The sequence below is a fragment of the Anomaloglossus baeobatrachus genome, chromosome 1, assembly GCF_048569485.1.
Source record: "Anomaloglossus baeobatrachus isolate aAnoBae1 chromosome 1, aAnoBae1.hap1, whole genome shotgun sequence".
NCBI lineage: Eukaryota > Metazoa > Chordata > Amphibia > Anura > Aromobatidae > Anomaloglossus > Anomaloglossus baeobatrachus.
This window is the reverse complement of record NC_134353.1, coordinates 587,850,599-587,866,582: the sequence shown is the minus strand read 5'-3', so window position 1 is coordinate 587,866,582 and position 15,984 is coordinate 587,850,599. Positions and strand designations below refer to the sequence as shown.

Sequence of the window (15,984 nt, the reverse complement as noted above, 5' to 3'; positions counted from 1 at the left end):
CCATCTGGGTATATGGCTCGCATCCTGTGGCACACAAAAAAATAAACATTTATACTCACCTTTCCTCACTCCACACAGCATCGCTCGTCTTCCTGTCTATGCCAGCAGCAGCGCCGCTGGCCTGTGTGGAGCTGGGCGCACAGCGATGACGTCATCGCTGTGCGCACCGCTTTTCACACACATCAGCGGACCGGCAGACAGGAGGACATCGCGATGCTGCAGGGATCGGTGGCCGGTGAGTATACTTATTCACTGCCCCCTGCACTGATGATGATGTGAACCCCCCCCCCCCCCCCCCGCAGTGAATATAGCCACACATGATCACTCCAGGTTGTAGTTGCCAGGAATGATCACGTGGACCGGCTGTATATCGCTTTTCACATGTACTGCATCCCGACTCCCATCATCTGTCAGTGCTGAAGCCGGCGCTGACAGGGGGGCCAGATCACGCGTACCCCCCCATCCATCATCCCGCCCACCTGTCAGCGCCGGCTTCAGCGCTGAGAGATGATGGGTGTTGGGATGCAGTGCATGTGAAAAGAGATAATGAGTGGGCCCACGTCGTCACGGTAGGCGCTGCTTATGCCGCCGATGACCCGCACCCCCCCCTCACCATAGCCATCAGACTAGAAGACTCGACCCCCACTTTCCCCCAAAATTTTGTGGGAAAAAAAGTGCATCTTATAGTCCGAAAAATACGGTATGTTCTCCTAGTCACCTCACCAGCCCTTCCTATTGCACATACTTAAAGGTGCCTGTTCTATTAACATTTTAGGACATGTTTCTGTCAATATAATAATATGGTGGCTATTTTAATGTATTAGTGTTATCTTCCTAGGCAAGATGAATGTGAATAGCTAATAGATATTTAAGAATTTATAACCTTTCCTTCCTCCCATTTTCCTTTTCCCCTTTTAAATACAGTGCAATTATGCATAATAGATGGTGGAACTGTAAATCTGCACTAGAAAAGCTTGGTCTGTTTTATCAAGAGGTCTTCACTATAAAAGGTGGTCTTGGGATTTTTTTCACTGTGTAATACTAAGAAAATCATGCAAAAATCTTATTTTTTTTTTTCTTTCTTATACCCAACTTCTAGGTTTCATTGAGGGCGTTTTTTGGTCAGTCTGGGCCATGGTTTGAAACCGGTGACATGGACGGAGACAAAAACTCTATCTTTCATGACGTGGATGGATCTGTAACAAATTATAATGATACCTACGTAGCACGAATGGACAACTTTTTGATCCGACATCCCAAATGCGTCAATGTTACAGACTGGAATGGGGTCATCTGCAGTGGAAAATATGCTCAGGTTAGATCATTGAAGAGTGTGAATATGTATTGTATTCTCATAAGTGGTAGAAACAAAAGTTTAAAGGTCTAGCTTTTGTTATATTAGTGAAGTAAAGGTTTTCATTTAGTTAGTTGATGTCCATATGGGTAAGGACTGCTTAAAGTGTAACTGTTTTAATGTTTATCTCCTAAATCCGTAGTGCACATGAAAATAAGCAACTTTGTAATATTTCTTATCAGACAGATCTTCTTTCTCTGCCAGAATTGATCAGTCAGTATCAAAATTCTCAATTCTGAGGTAAAATCTGTATTAAGTGAAGACATTATTGAGATAGGAGACGGCAGTTGATGCTGATGAGATTCTGGGAGAGGGAGGGGCAGGTTAGAGCTCCACCCCTTTCTCCCTCTGCTATCTACATAGGAGATGGCAGTTGATGCTGATGAGATTCTGGGAGAGGGAGGGGCAGGTTAGAGCTCCACCCCTTTCTCCCTCTGCTATCTACATAGAATCTCATCAGCACCAACTGCCATCTCCTATCTCAGTAATGGGAAAGTCTTCACCAAATACAGATTTTAATTCGGAATTGAGAATTTTGTAATGACTGATCAATTCTGGCAGAGAAAGAAGCAAATATTTCTGATAACCAACTTTGTAATATGTCTTATTTTCATGTGTACATTGATTTTATGAAGTAATAATTAAAACGACGGTTACTCTTTAAGTGGTGAATGGGGGATATTTACTTTACAACTCTCTCCACTTAGAGTTCCCTTTTCGCAATAAGAAATGGCACTGTCCCAATAAACAAGTATACACACACAGACCTTAATAATTCAGCATAAAATCAAACCAATGGGTTTCAAGATGGAGGCCCCATCTGTATTTTATTTTGCTGTTTGGCATTCCGAGTTGTAAGACAAATCATTCTATGAATTGGATCTTGCAGTAAAGATTTTCAAGTAATTGCTAATTTACTTTTTGTATATATCTAATATATAAAGGTGTGTGTGTGTGTGTGTGTGTGTGTGTGTGTGTGTCCGCTAAAGGAATCCGCAACGTCGCATTTACAATCACGAAATTTTGCACAGACACCCCATGTGACTGAGGGAACATCATAGACTATGTTTGGGTGGGAAACTTTAACCCTGCGCTTTACACTTGTGCCGCCCCCGTGCCAACAGCCTGCCGCTGCTCGGATCCGGACCTTCCGGTGGGTGGCTCGAGGGTCTCTGGACCCGGGGGTCCCGCAGACACTCCGAATGAAAAGGGTGGGGGATGGTGGACGTAGGACATATATGTACGGGCTGAGCCGTATTAAGTTCGTGACGCCAACCATGGTGTGTGGTGAGGTTGGACACCACCGCTGCAGTTACGGGGCACCCGGGGGGAGATGTTATGTAGCAAGTTGTTAACCCCTCCGTGGGCAGTGATGGTGGCGCCGGGACCTGTTGGGGTTTGGTGCAGGGAGATGGGCGGCCGCATGGTGCTGGTGTACTCACTATTAAGGAAACACACAAGTCTCTGGTAAACCAAGGTGATGGTGGTCGGTGCCCACAGCCGGCTGCGTTCTGGTTCCCCCACTCGGCTGGTGGTCTCTGTCTTTCTCCTGCACCTTTTTAGAACGGTGGACTGCCTGTGCTTGCAACTTCAGGAGTCCGCTCCCGGCTGGATGTGGCCTAAGGAGCCCTTGCCCGCAGACACTGGCCCGTGGGATCTCTGAGCCCTGGCGGTGGCCTTCTATCCCCCTCGGTGGGCTGTTGTCTTCTAATAGGGACTTTGGGTGGGACAGGACCTCTAATCCTGGCCTCAATTGGTTAATTAACCGGTTCCAGTTGCTTCTGGTCCCGGCTTCAGGGTCAGAGTACCCCTCTGTGTGCTCCGGTTTCCGAGTCTGTTCCCCGGGTCGGTACCGGCGGGCTACAACCCTATCCCGGTCCACCTCGGTTCCACCGAGCCGTCTTCCCGGCTCCTGCAGACGGAGACCGCCGTCTGCCTCCTAGCCAATGGCACCAGGGCTCCTACCCTGGCGCCGTTCAATTTGGGGGTATTCGCCTCTGCTGGAGCTGGGCACAGCTCCAGCCCACACTCCTCTCCAACTTGAACTCTAACACTTGTCTGTTTACTTTCCTGCCCCGGGCTGTCTAGACTCCTCGGTGGGCATCTTCCAACCGCCTGGTTCCGCCCCCTGGTGTGTCCATCCAGCCCTGAGGGGGGTGACTAGGGTTTTGAAGGTCGGCTGCTGTTGCCTATTTGTGACTACTTGGTCCGGCCAGGGCGTCACACACTTAGTTAGGTCCAGAAATATTTGGACAGTGACACAATTTTCGCGAGTTGGGCTCTGTATGCCACCACATTGGATTTGAAATGAAACCTCTACAACAGAATTCAAGTGCAGATTGTAACGTTTAATTTGAAGGTTTGAACAAAAATATCTGATAGAAATTGTAGGAATTATACACATTTCTTTACAAACACTCCACATTTTAGGAGGTCAAAAGTAATTGGACAAATAAACCAAACCCAAACATAATATTTTTATTGTCAATATTTTGTTGCGAGTCCTTTGGAGGCAATCACTGCCTTAAGTCTGGAACCCATGGACATCACCAAACGCTGGGTTTCCTCCTTCTTAATGCTTTGCCAGGCCTTTACAGCCGCAGCCTTCAGGTCTTGCTTGTTTGTGGGTCTTTCCGTCTTAAGTCTGGATTTGAGCAAGTGAAATGCATGCTCAATTGGGTTAAGATCTGGTGATTGACTTGGCCATTGCAGAATGTTCCACTTTTTTGCACTCATGAACTCCTGGGTAGCTTTGGCTGTATGCTTGGAGTCATTGTCCATCTGTACTATGAAGCGCCGTCCGATCAACTTTGCGGCATTTGGCTGAATCTGGGCTGAAAGTATATCCCAGTACACTTCAGAATTCATCCGGCTACTCTTGTCTGCTGTTATGTCATCAATAAACACAAGTGACCCAGTGCCATTGAAAGCCATGCATGCCCATGCCATCACGTTGCCTCCACCATGTTTTACAGAGGATGTGGTGTGCCTTGGATCATGTGCCGTTCCCTTTCTTCTCCAAACTTTTTCTTCCCATCATTCTGGTACAGGTTGATCTTTGTCTCATCTGTCCATAGAATACTTTTCCAGAACTGAGCTGGCTTCATGAGGTGTTTTTCAGCAAATTTAACTCTGGCCTGTCTATTTTTGGAATTGATGAATGGTTTGCATCTAGATGTGAACCCTTTGTATTTACTTTCATGGAGTCTTCTCTTTACTGTTGACTTAGAGACAGATACACCTACTTCACTGAGAGTGTTCTGGACTTCAGTTGATGTTGTGAACGGGTTCTTCTTCACCAAAAAAAGTATGCGGCGATCATCCACCACTGTTGTCATCCGTGGACGCCAAGGCCTTTTTGAGTTCCCAAGCTCACCAGTCAATTCCTTTTTTCTCAGAATGTACCCGACTGTTGATTTTGCTACTCCAAGCATGTCTGCTATCTCTCTGATGGATTTTTTCTTTTTTTTTCAGCCTCAGGATGTCCTGCTTCACCTCAATTGAGAGTTCCTTAGACCTGGTCACAGCAACAGCTTCCAAATGCAAAACCACACACCTGTAATCAACCCCAGACCTTTTAACTACTTCATTGATTACAGGTTAACGAGGGAGACGCCTTCAGAGTTAATTGCAGCCCTTAGAGTCCCTTGTCTAATTACTTTTGGTCCCTTGAAAAAGAGGAGGTTATGCATTACAGAGCTATGATTCCTAAACCCTTTCTCCGATTTGGATGTGAAAACTCTCATATTGCAGCTGGGAGTGTGCACTTTCAGCCCATATTATATATATATATATATATATATATATATATATATATATATATATATATATATATATATATATATATATATATATATATATATATATATATATATATATATATATATATATATATATATATAAAAATTGTATTTCTGAACCTGTTTTTGTAAACAGCTAAAATAACAAAACTTGTGTCACTGTCCAAATATTTCTGGACCTAACTACTCTCCAAAAATCATGCCTCTATTAAACTGAATGGAGGTGGGAGCTTCAGGCTATAAATAACAACTGTCAGTGGTTGCTATAGGAACAAAATTAAACTGTTAGTATAAGAAACTTATGTGTGAGGTAATATGATGTCGGTGGTGAGACTGATAGACAGACAGCCCGGGCAAAGAGAGAAACAGACAGACAGACAGACGCACACATAGAGACAGACAAGGAAAGAGACAGACAGACCGCGACACACAGGCAGAGACTGGGAGAGAGACAGTTACAATCACGGGCAACGCCGGGTACTATAACTAATTATATATATATATATATATATATATATATATATATATATATATATATATATATATATATATATATATATAATATATATATCTCTATATCTCTATCTCTATCTCTGTTAGGTTACCATTAGTTCACAAAGGCACTGGGTTCTTGTGTCAAAACAATGAGGTTTATTGAGCTCCATACGCTTGCACAGATCTTTAAATGAAACACATACTGTATTTTTTTTTTTTTTTGTTTCGGCACACGCATAACAAAAATCGTTCCTTTTTCAATTCAGGCAAAGTAATGACAGGATCTTGCCTACACAGCAATACAGGCCCTCTTTAGGCTCAGTGTGCTCATATTCACAATTACTCACACTGCTGAGTTAGGCTATGTGCGCACTAGAAAGTGACTTTTTCTCAAGGAAAATCCAGACCCTCTTAAAGAATCCCACACCTGCGGTAAAAAACCGCAACAAAATCTGCATGCAGTTTTGCCACGTTTTTTCCGCAGGTTGGTCCCTTCGGATTTTTACCATTATCTATTGCAAAAACCGCAGGTACCTGCGGAAAAGAAGTGACATGCACATTAATTCCGTAGCGGAAAATCTGCAGGTAAATCTGCAGATTTAAAAAACCGCGCACAGCATTTTTCTATACCCATAGGTTTTGCTGGGGAATGACTGCAGAAATGTTAGACACATTTTCTGCAGCAAATCCGCTGTAAAATCCGCGATAAATCCACAGCATGCACACACAGCCTAAAGGGGGCTTTACACGCTGCGATATCGTTAGTGAATTATCGTCGGGGTGACTGTGTTTGTGACGCACATTCGGCGTCATTAACGATATCTCAGTGTGTGACAAGTACGAGCGACCTTAAACGATCGCAAAAGCGGTCAAAATCATTTGCCGCGGAGAGGTCGTCCTGAAACCAAAAATCGTTCTCTTATTAGCGATGTTGTTCCTCGTTCCTGTGGCACCACACATCGCTGTGTGTGACACTCCAGGAGCGACGAACCTCTCCTACCTGCCTCCACCGGTAATGCGAAGGAAGGAAGTGGGCGGGATGTTACGTCCTGCTCATCTCCGCCCCTCCGCTTCTATTGGCCGGCCCCTGTGTGACGTCGTTGTGACGCTGCACGAACCGCCCCCTTAGAAAGGAGGCGGTTCGCCGGCCAGAGCAACGTTTCAGGGCAGGTAAGTCCGTGTAACTGGTGTAAGCGAGGTTGTGCGCCACGAGCAGCGATTTGCCCGCGTCGTACAACCGACGGGGGCGGGTACGATCGCTTGCAATCTCGCTAGCGAGATCGCAGCGTGTAAAGTACCCTTAACACCAGTTTGGTCACACAAAATAACTAAAGTACATAGCATCTGGTGATACTTGCAATTTTGTCCCCACGACCTGTACAGTCTGCCTTTTACAGAGAGATGCTCGCGGGTCTCTCCAGCTCCAACACCAACACCATCCACACTTCTCAGCTCTCTCCAGCTGACAGACAAATGGTCACATGGCCTGAGTTCTAGTCATAGCTATCCAGATGCACTTAATCAAGACCTGTAGTGCTAAGATTTAACACTGTCCTACCTGCCTTTCCAAATATATATTTTAATAATAATAAAAATGCTAATGAAATTTTAAAGAATCTCCCCTTTTATGTTCTCTAAATATTTATATATTTCCCCCCCAAGGTTTACGTTCAAGCACGAAATCCCCAAAATCTCACCATGTCCATTGTGAGAGATGAGTATCCTTCCAATCCCATGACGCTACGGGGAATCAACCAGAAAGCGGCCCCTTACCAGCAATATCAGCCAGTGGTGATGTTAGAAAAGGGATACACCATTCATTGGAATGCACAGGCTCCACAGACTACTCATCTCTACCTAATTAACTTTGACAGGTAAGCGGATTACTTATCCATAGTTATCTGACCTTTGATGTACATTGCATAACCAAAAGCTTTGTGGACCTTGCATACATAGTTTTGCACTTGTTAAGCCTCATCGTCCTAAAGTTACACTTATTTGGAGTTGTTCCATTCTTTTAATCTAATTCGTATGTATCAACCCACAAGAATACTTGTGAGATCAGGCGTTGATGCTTTGGCTTTAGGACACATCCCATAAGAATAGGAACTACGGTACCTTCTTTGTCTTCAGCCCCATATAAATAGTTTTAGACATTTGAATGACCGTTTAATTTTATATTTAATACTAGAATTTGATGTACTTTTTTGTTATAGAGTAACAAATTTTAGTATATATTTTTTATATAATCATATTTTTAATCATTATTGTGTAATATATATATTTTTTTATTTTTTCTCTTTTTGTAGAGGGGACTGGTTTAGAGTTGGTCTTTGCTACCCACCGGACACAATATTTCAGGTGATGTCACAAATTGTCAAGAGCCAAACTTTTCCTGTTGAAGAATACCAGCCTGTGTCCTCCATAGAAGAATTGCAAAAGAAGCGGACAGAGGGGAAGTTCTTTTTTGACAACAGCACAGGGTAAGCCTCTTAAAAATAGGTTCTCCTGATCCAGTGCTCCAGCATACTTCAAGAAATCTCTCCTTACATTACACATGCTGCATTATTCTCCATAGACTTTTATACTAAGTGCAGTTTCACGCATTAAAGGGATATTCCCAGCTCCAAGATCCTATCACAATATGTAGTAGGTGTAATGATTATTAGCAGCAAATACCTCCAATTAGAAATGTAGTATAGTTTTCCTGATATAGCCATGTCTCTTCCCTCATGTGCAGGGCACTGCAGCTTGGGTATCCTTGGTTACATCCTTTCATATAGTGACAGTTAGTTGCTGGTGATAACCATGGATACCTAAGCTGAAGTGCCCTGCACATGAGGTAAGAGACATGGCTATATCAGAAGAACTATACTACAGTTCTGATTAAAGGTATTTGCTAATGTTAATATTACACCACCTACATATTAGGAGGTGAGAATACCCCTTTAAACATCAGTGCCAGCTAGGGGTATAGGGGATCACATGTTCCTTCTCAAATATTTAGACTACTCAAACACTGAAGTTCCAGACTGGATCATATGACCAGAATTGGTGACTCATAAGGACAGGACACCCCTTCTTCAGTCCCCCCTTTCTATTTTTCTATTTTATTTGAGGGACTCTTTAGAGGATAGGGTTACACCAGTATCATATGTATAGAAGTTTATCATACTGACTGTCTTCTAAATGTTCTCCATACTATGGCCCCAATTCCTCAAAAACAGCGTTTTTTTTTAATCCGGTCTCTATTAATCTGGTGTGTAACTTCAGCATTCTTCTCTATCTAGAGGCACATGCCTTTTGATGAATCAGTGTCTGCCTAACCGAAAATACTACTCCAGTTGGGGACTGGAGTAAGATTGTTGGCATATGCAAAACCATAGCTCATCATGAATTTTCCCTGCCGCCCATGACAGCACCACATGAGAGATAGGCTCCGCCCACATCAGGACAGGAAACCCACTGATAAAAAGGTGGTACCTCTCCTCCACATCAGTTTGGTTTCCTGTCCTGGTATGGACAACACATTGCTGTCCCAGGTCCGACCCGGTGTGGAAGCCTGGTATTTACCTGAAGCCGGTGCTCGGGCCTGGCTGCACCCCCCCCTCGGTCTCAGACCTCTGCGGCGGTGAGGCGCGGGCCTGGAGCGGGAGCTCGGCCCGGCGTCGCTCCAGGGATGTGCGCACTCACGGCGGCCGCTGAAAGGCTTGTCCCTGCTGTGCAGCACGCTGGAGTGAAGCAGGACGCTCCGGCCGGAAGTGACGCGATTCCATGGTGACGTGCGCAATGCGACCAGGAAGTGACTGGTGTGCGCATGCGCACTAGGATCCAAGATGGCGGCGCCCATGTAACGAGGGATCTCTATTTCAAATATGACCGGCGCTTGGGACTGGTGAGTTTTTTCTCCTCCATTGTTACCATTATGGCAGGAGATTCACCCCGCAGCAAGGAGCAGCGCAAGGAGTCGCCACAGCGTGGCTCGGAACGCGGCTCTGCGGATCGTTCCCGGAAGGCTGTATCCAGTCCGGGGAGCGTTCGGTCGGTGGGTCCCAAGAGGTCCAAGGGAGATAAGAATCCGCCTCCTGATCCGGTATTGCCAGGAGTCGTGGGGGTGAGTGGACTTCGTGGTCTTCCATGTTTCTAAGTCCCCGTTTCCATGTCCCCTCTCTTGTTAGGTACCGAAAAAATGTGCCTCCAAGCAGCGTCACAAGGAATGTGCCATATGCCAATCCTCCCTGTCTTCTGATTACGCCAAGGCCCTGTGTGCAGGCTGTATCCAACAGACCCTACTCAAAGAGGGGCCTGGGTTCTCATCTGAATTGCGTTCCATTATCAGAGCAGAAGTACAGGAGTCCCTTTAAATCCCTTAAGGGGGGCAAAAGGCGCAAGAAATCCCGTCATCCTAAACTGTCTACTCCCGATACCTCGGCGGGTTCAGCTCATGACTCTCGGTCGTCAGGCTCCTCGGGATCCTCCCCCTCCGATTCTGACTCCTCTTCCTCTTCCGATGAAGGTGGTCGTCCTTGTTTCCCTACGGCAGACGTAGGACCTTTGGTGAAGGCGGTACGTTCGACCATGGGCATCGTGGACCCCAGGGGGCCCGAATCTACCCAGGATGTCATGTTTGGGGGCTTGGATTCCAGGAAGTGTAAGGGGTTTCCCATTCCCCAGAAGGTTCAAAGTCTCATTGCTGACCAGTGGAAAAAAGTGGACAAAAGGTTGAATCTTAGCTCTTCCCTTAAAAGAAAGTACCCTGTGGATGGGGAAGCGTCTACCTCCTGGGATAGAACCCCGAAAATTGATGTCGCTATTGCCAAGGCGTCTCGCTCCACTACCTTGCCGTTTGAGGACTTGGGGTCCCTTAAGGATCAGCTGGATAGGAAGGCTGATGGTTTTCTGAGAGGTACATGGGAGTCTACGGCAGGTGGCTTGCGCCCTGCCGTGACCAGCGCCTGTGTTGCCCGGTCTTTAATGGTGTGGCTTCAGCAGTTGGAAGACCAGTTGCGCAATGACACTCCACGGAAAGATATTATCTCGTCCTTGCCCTTAATACAGGGTGCTGCTGCCTTTATGGCTGATGCCTCGGTTGATTCTTTAAGACTATTTGCCAGGTCGGCGGCGCTTTCCAATTCCGCGCGTCGGGCCCTCTGGCTGAAAACTTGGAAGGGTGATGTCCAATCCAAGGGGCGACTATGCAGCATGCCTTGTGAAGGTGCCTATCTTTTTGGCTCTGGCCTGGACGACCTCCTCACTAAGGCATCCGATAAGAAACAGGGGTTTCCAGTTTTTCCGGTGGCGTCCTCTCGCAGCCGGCCCTTTCGGAGACGTCAGTTTTTCGCAAAGAAGTCTCAAAAACCGCAAGATCAGTGGAAGGACCGTAGAAAGAATACCTCGGGCTTTCTCTTTGGCAAGCACTCCGATAATAAGCCCAAACCCTCTCAATGACGCCTGTCATCAGGTAGGGGGCCGGCTGTCCCTCTTCCTCCATGCATGGCAGGAAATCTCCTCCAACAAGTGGCTCCTTCAGATTGTGGCGGAAGGGTTAAAATTGGACTTCCGTTCACCCCCTCGGGGGTCTCTAATAATAACATCCTTGCGGTCCCCAGAGCGGCAGATGGCCTTGGAAGTAGAAGTGCTAACTCTCCTCTCGAGGAAAGTCATTCAGGAGGTCCCCATAGGTCAAGAAGGGGACGGCTTTTACTCCACTCTGTTTCTGGTTCGGAAGCCGGACTCCACCTTCCGCACCATCTTCAACCTGAGAAGCTTGAATTTGCATCTGGTGCAGCGAGCCTTCAAAATGGAGACCATGAAGTCAACTGTCATGCTGTTGTATCCAGGGTGTTTTATGGCGGTCCTCGACTTGAAGGACGCCTATTATCACATCCCTATTTTTCCGGCTCAGCGGCGGTTCCTCAGGTTCGCACTACACGTCTCCGGGAGGCTGAGACACTTCCAATTCGCGGCGCTGCCATTCGGGCTTTCCATGGCCCCGCGGATCTTCACCAAAGTCCTCGCAGAGGTCATGGCACATGTCAGGGAACAGGACATATTGATCGTTCCGTATCTGGACGACCTCCTGATAGTGGGTCAGTCGGAGTCTCTATGTGCGGCTCATGTGACCAGGGTCATCACCATCCTGGAAGGTCTGGGGTGGGTGGTGAATCTGCGGAAGTCCAGACTCCAGCCTCTCCAATGTCAGGTCTTCCTGGGTCTCGTCCTGGACTCCACAAGTCAGTTGTGCCACCTGCCGGTGGACAAGGTCACCAGGATCTTGTCCTTAATCTCTTCCGTAAGGAGTTGCCCAGGCATGTCCTTACGGCAGGCTATGTCGCTGGTCGGGACTCTTACCTCTTGCATCCCAGGGGTATGGTGGGCCCAACTGCATTCCAGAATCCTCCAGTTGGAGGTCCTTCGGTTTCAGAGACTGTGTGGCGGCTGTTTTGGAGAAGAAGTTGACCCTGTCTGCAGACTCCTTGCACTCCCTGGGTTGGTGGCAGGACCCCTCTCACCTCCGGACGGGGGTTCTTTGGCTTTCCCCGGTCACGGACACTATAGTCACGGATGCCAGCCGTTGGGGGTGGGGCGCCCATCTGCGCCAACAGGTGCTTCAAGGTCCCTGGGACGCTCGGTTGGTCAGACAGTCCTCAAACTACAGGGAGCTCATGGCGGTTCTCAAGGCACTAGAGGGGTTCCTCCCCTTCTTGAGGTCGCCATGTTCGGGTCCTTTCAGACAACAGGGTGACTGTGGCGTACATCAACCATCAGGGAGGCACCAGATCCCCTTCTCTTCTGGCTCTGACTATGCGCATCTTCCAGCTGGCCGAACAACATCTCTCCTCCTTAACAGCTCTTCATATCAAGGGGGCGGAAAACGAGGAGGCAGACTTCCTCAGCCGGCACTGTCTCAGTCAGGGGGAGTGGTCCTTGGACCCGGGGGTCTTTCGCAAGCTCACGCTTCTGTGGGGTGCCCCTGTTCTCGACCTGTTCGCTACCAAGGCGAATCGGAAAGTGGACAGGTTCTGCTCTCTCAACCCCCGAGACGATCCTGTTGCCCTCGATGCCTTCCAGATGTCTTGGTCTCACGGCCTCCTGTACGCGTTTCCTCCCCTGATTCTGTTGCCTTCGGTTCTCCAGAAAATCCGGACCGACAGAGCGGAGGTTATTCTCATCGCCCCCTTCTGGCCGAAACGGGCATGGTTTTACTGGCTGCGGACACTGTCTCTGGTGGATCCTTGGGTTTTCCCGGACGCCCCTCATCTCCTGTCCCAGGGCCCAGTCCGTCACCCCCCGACCCGGCTCTCCATTTGACGGCTTGGCGTTTGAGCGGCGGCTGCTAGCTCGACGGGGGTTTTCCTCTTGCTTAATCGATCCTCTTCTTCGCAGTAGGAAAGTGGTCACCACGGCCATTTACGGTAGAGTCTGGAAGCGCTTTCTCCTTCAGTCGGGGGCTCGGGCGGAGGGCCCCCCTCCTATCTCGGCTATTCTAGAATTCCTCCAGAGGGGGTTGGAATTGGGGCTCTCCACCAGTACGCTAGGACTAGGGAATGGAGGAAGTCTCAGGTCCTGTTTGTCACTTTTCAGGGGCAGTCCAGGGGGCATGGGGCTTCTAAGGCTACCTTGGCCAGATGGGTCAGGGATGCCATCGGTTTGGCGTACTCGGCTAAAGACGCCACTCCTCCTCCGGGCATAAGGGCGCACTCCACTAGAGCAGTGTCTACGTCTTGGGCAGAGAGGGCGGATGCCTCTATTGACCAGATCTGTCGGGCGGCTACTTGGTCGTCTCCTGGGACTTTCTTTTGGCACTATAGGCTGGACTTGTCCTCCACAACTGACCTTTCCTTTGGGAGACGAGTCTTGCAGGCGGTGGTCCCTCCCTAAGGTGGATGGTCTATATAAATCTCTCATGTGGTGCTGTCATGGGCGGCAGGGAAAAATCTTAATTACTCACCGGTAATGGGATTTTCAATAGCCCATGACAGCACCCTTAGTTCCCCCCCTATTCACTGGTTGTGGGCACCCTTCGGGGAGTGTTAGTTATGGGTGTTTTTCCTTGGGTGGTGGTATGATTTAATCTGTTTGTTGTGTTTTGTTGGTCCTCTCTGGCTCTGAAAACCTACTGATGTGGAGGAGAGGTACCGCCTTTTTATCAGTGGGTTTCCTGTCCTGATGTGGGCGGAACCTATCTCTCATGTGGTGCTGTCATGGGCTATTGAAAATCCCATTACCGGTGAGTAATTAAGATTTTGACGAACAGGGGCTGCCACATCCCAGCTCCACCCACTTTGACAGAACTGGCCGAAAATGACATGAGAACATCAACTCGCAAACTTGTAGCAGAACCCGCATTGCTCCAAAGTTTGGCAAGTTTTACACCAGCATTCTGATGTAAAAGGCTTGGAAAAGTGTTGATGAATTTGGCCCACTTTCTAGTTTTTTCAATCTTACGCCGCTTCTGTCTCTTTGAAAGCTTACCTAGGCTACAGTTGTATGTCGTGAGCTGTGTTTGACTAAAAGTCCTCTCGACTGGATTTTCTTGGCAGCAGTAAACATTGAGAAACTATTCTATGCTACATCCAAACAGATGATTTTCATATTGAGACTGATTTTAAGAGCCACTACTTTTGAGTTAGTTCAGTACGGTTTACCTGTATTGAATGCGTAACAGTGGGAGTATGGAAACCTCCTTCTGACTAGTCACCCATGGTGCACTTGTGTGGGCTTGATGTCCCCGAGGCGCCACATGACTGTGCCTGAAAACTGAACTTTCCTCTGAATCTCTCAGACCCTGCACTTCAGTTTTTCTTGGAATATGCCTTTAACAGTGTAGAGGTTGGAGCAGGAATAACACAAAAAGCATGTCCATCATTATCCTCCTGAGTGCACTGATTGCTATCTAATGTGTGGCTGACTTTCGTAAAGTGTATTATTTTCATAAATTATTAACACTATTTGCATAAATTATTAATACTTTAAAAGGTTAATTCTAAAATGGGTGTCTTAATTTAACTATAGGCACCCTTTTTTGGTAGATGTACAATTCTGAGAACCACATAAATATGTTTAATACCATTTTTCTGAACTATTTTTAGATTACTTTTCATCTTTCTCCAAGCAAAGCACAATCGTGATGGCCACAGCTATTGCTCTTCTCAGGGATGTGAAAGGGTTATGATCAATGCCACATTTCGATCCAAAGCTACGAGCAACTGTATGTCCAAAGCATACCCCAAATATGCCAAAGCGCCTTCAGCAACAAGACCAATGCCGGTTAAATCAACTGCAGCTTGCACAAACTGTGGAGCTTCTCAGGTACTGACCCAGTTTTTATGCCATATGGGAAAGATTGGAATAGTAGTTGACCTAGTTAATTAGAAAAAAAAAAGAGGGGGGGGGGTCACATACTCCGGTGGTGTCTTACCGGAGGGGGGACGGCAGCGGTGGTGGAGCGGGGTCACAGGAGGCAGGGGCGGTGCTGGAGTAGGGCGATGCTGCATGCGCTGCGGTGGGGGCTGTGCTGGCTGTGTGGAGCAGGGTGGTGCTGTGGGTGTCACAGATACTGTCGGCGGTGTGGGCTTCAAAGAAATGGTGCCAGGAGTCAGCTCGTACGCAGCTTGAGCTTTTGGCTCAATGACAAGCCTAGATCTCATCTGCACACGCGCCACCTTCGGGTGCCATTTTCCTCAAGTCCATTGCTGGGAGATCAGTGGCCCAGAGGTGACACATGCGCAGATGAGATCTTGAGCCCAGAGCTCCATCTGCGCAGGCGCCGACTTTGGCTACCATTATTTAAAGCCCGCACAGCCGACAGAGCATCTTACCCGCCACACCGCCCTGCTCCACATGGCCCCCATTGCAGCCAGCACAGCCCCCACTGCAGCAAGCACAGCGCCCATTTTCCACCTCCTGGTAAGTTACATTCGCATCATAAGATGCACCCCTCATTTTCCTCCCATATTTTTGGGTGGGAAAAGTGCGCCTTACAATATGAAAAATACAGTATGTATGGAAGATAAAAAAAAGACCTTGCACAGAGTAGAAAAGTAAAAATATAACGTATATATTCAGTGGGATTGGTAGCAGCTCACCTAGAGGAATCCACCCAATATGCGTTTCGCATCCAAATTCACCAAATTTGGTTGTGAATCCTACTAGAACCATGAATACTATATAACATTTCTGTTGCAGTTGCAGAAACTTTGACTTATGAAAAAATATAGTGGCACTGGAACTTGTATTTTTATTCATTGAACTGTCTGCTAATTCCCAGCCTAGAAGTCAAGAGGGAGGTCCTTAGCAGTGATTGCCAGTTTTCACCTCTCGTCTAGCTGTCAA

At 47.5% G+C, this 15,984-nt stretch overlaps 1 protein-coding gene across 1 annotated transcript in view; it reads left to right on the top strand.

The window, feature by feature from the left end:
• The window catches only part of CEMIP2 (cell migration inducing hyaluronidase 2), a 130,595-nt gene that overhangs the window by 102,100 nt on the left and 12,511 nt on the right, over positions 1 to 15,984 (top strand). The window contains exons 17-20 of the mRNA XM_075317937.1: positions 1,100 to 1,315; positions 7,312 to 7,523; positions 7,959 to 8,132; positions 14,742 to 14,961. Coding sequence (XP_075174052.1) covers positions 1,100 to 1,315; positions 7,312 to 7,523; positions 7,959 to 8,132; positions 14,742 to 14,961 — 822 coding nt within the window. The remainder of the gene's footprint in view (positions 1 to 1,099; positions 1,316 to 7,311; positions 7,524 to 7,958; positions 8,133 to 14,741; positions 14,962 to 15,984) is intronic.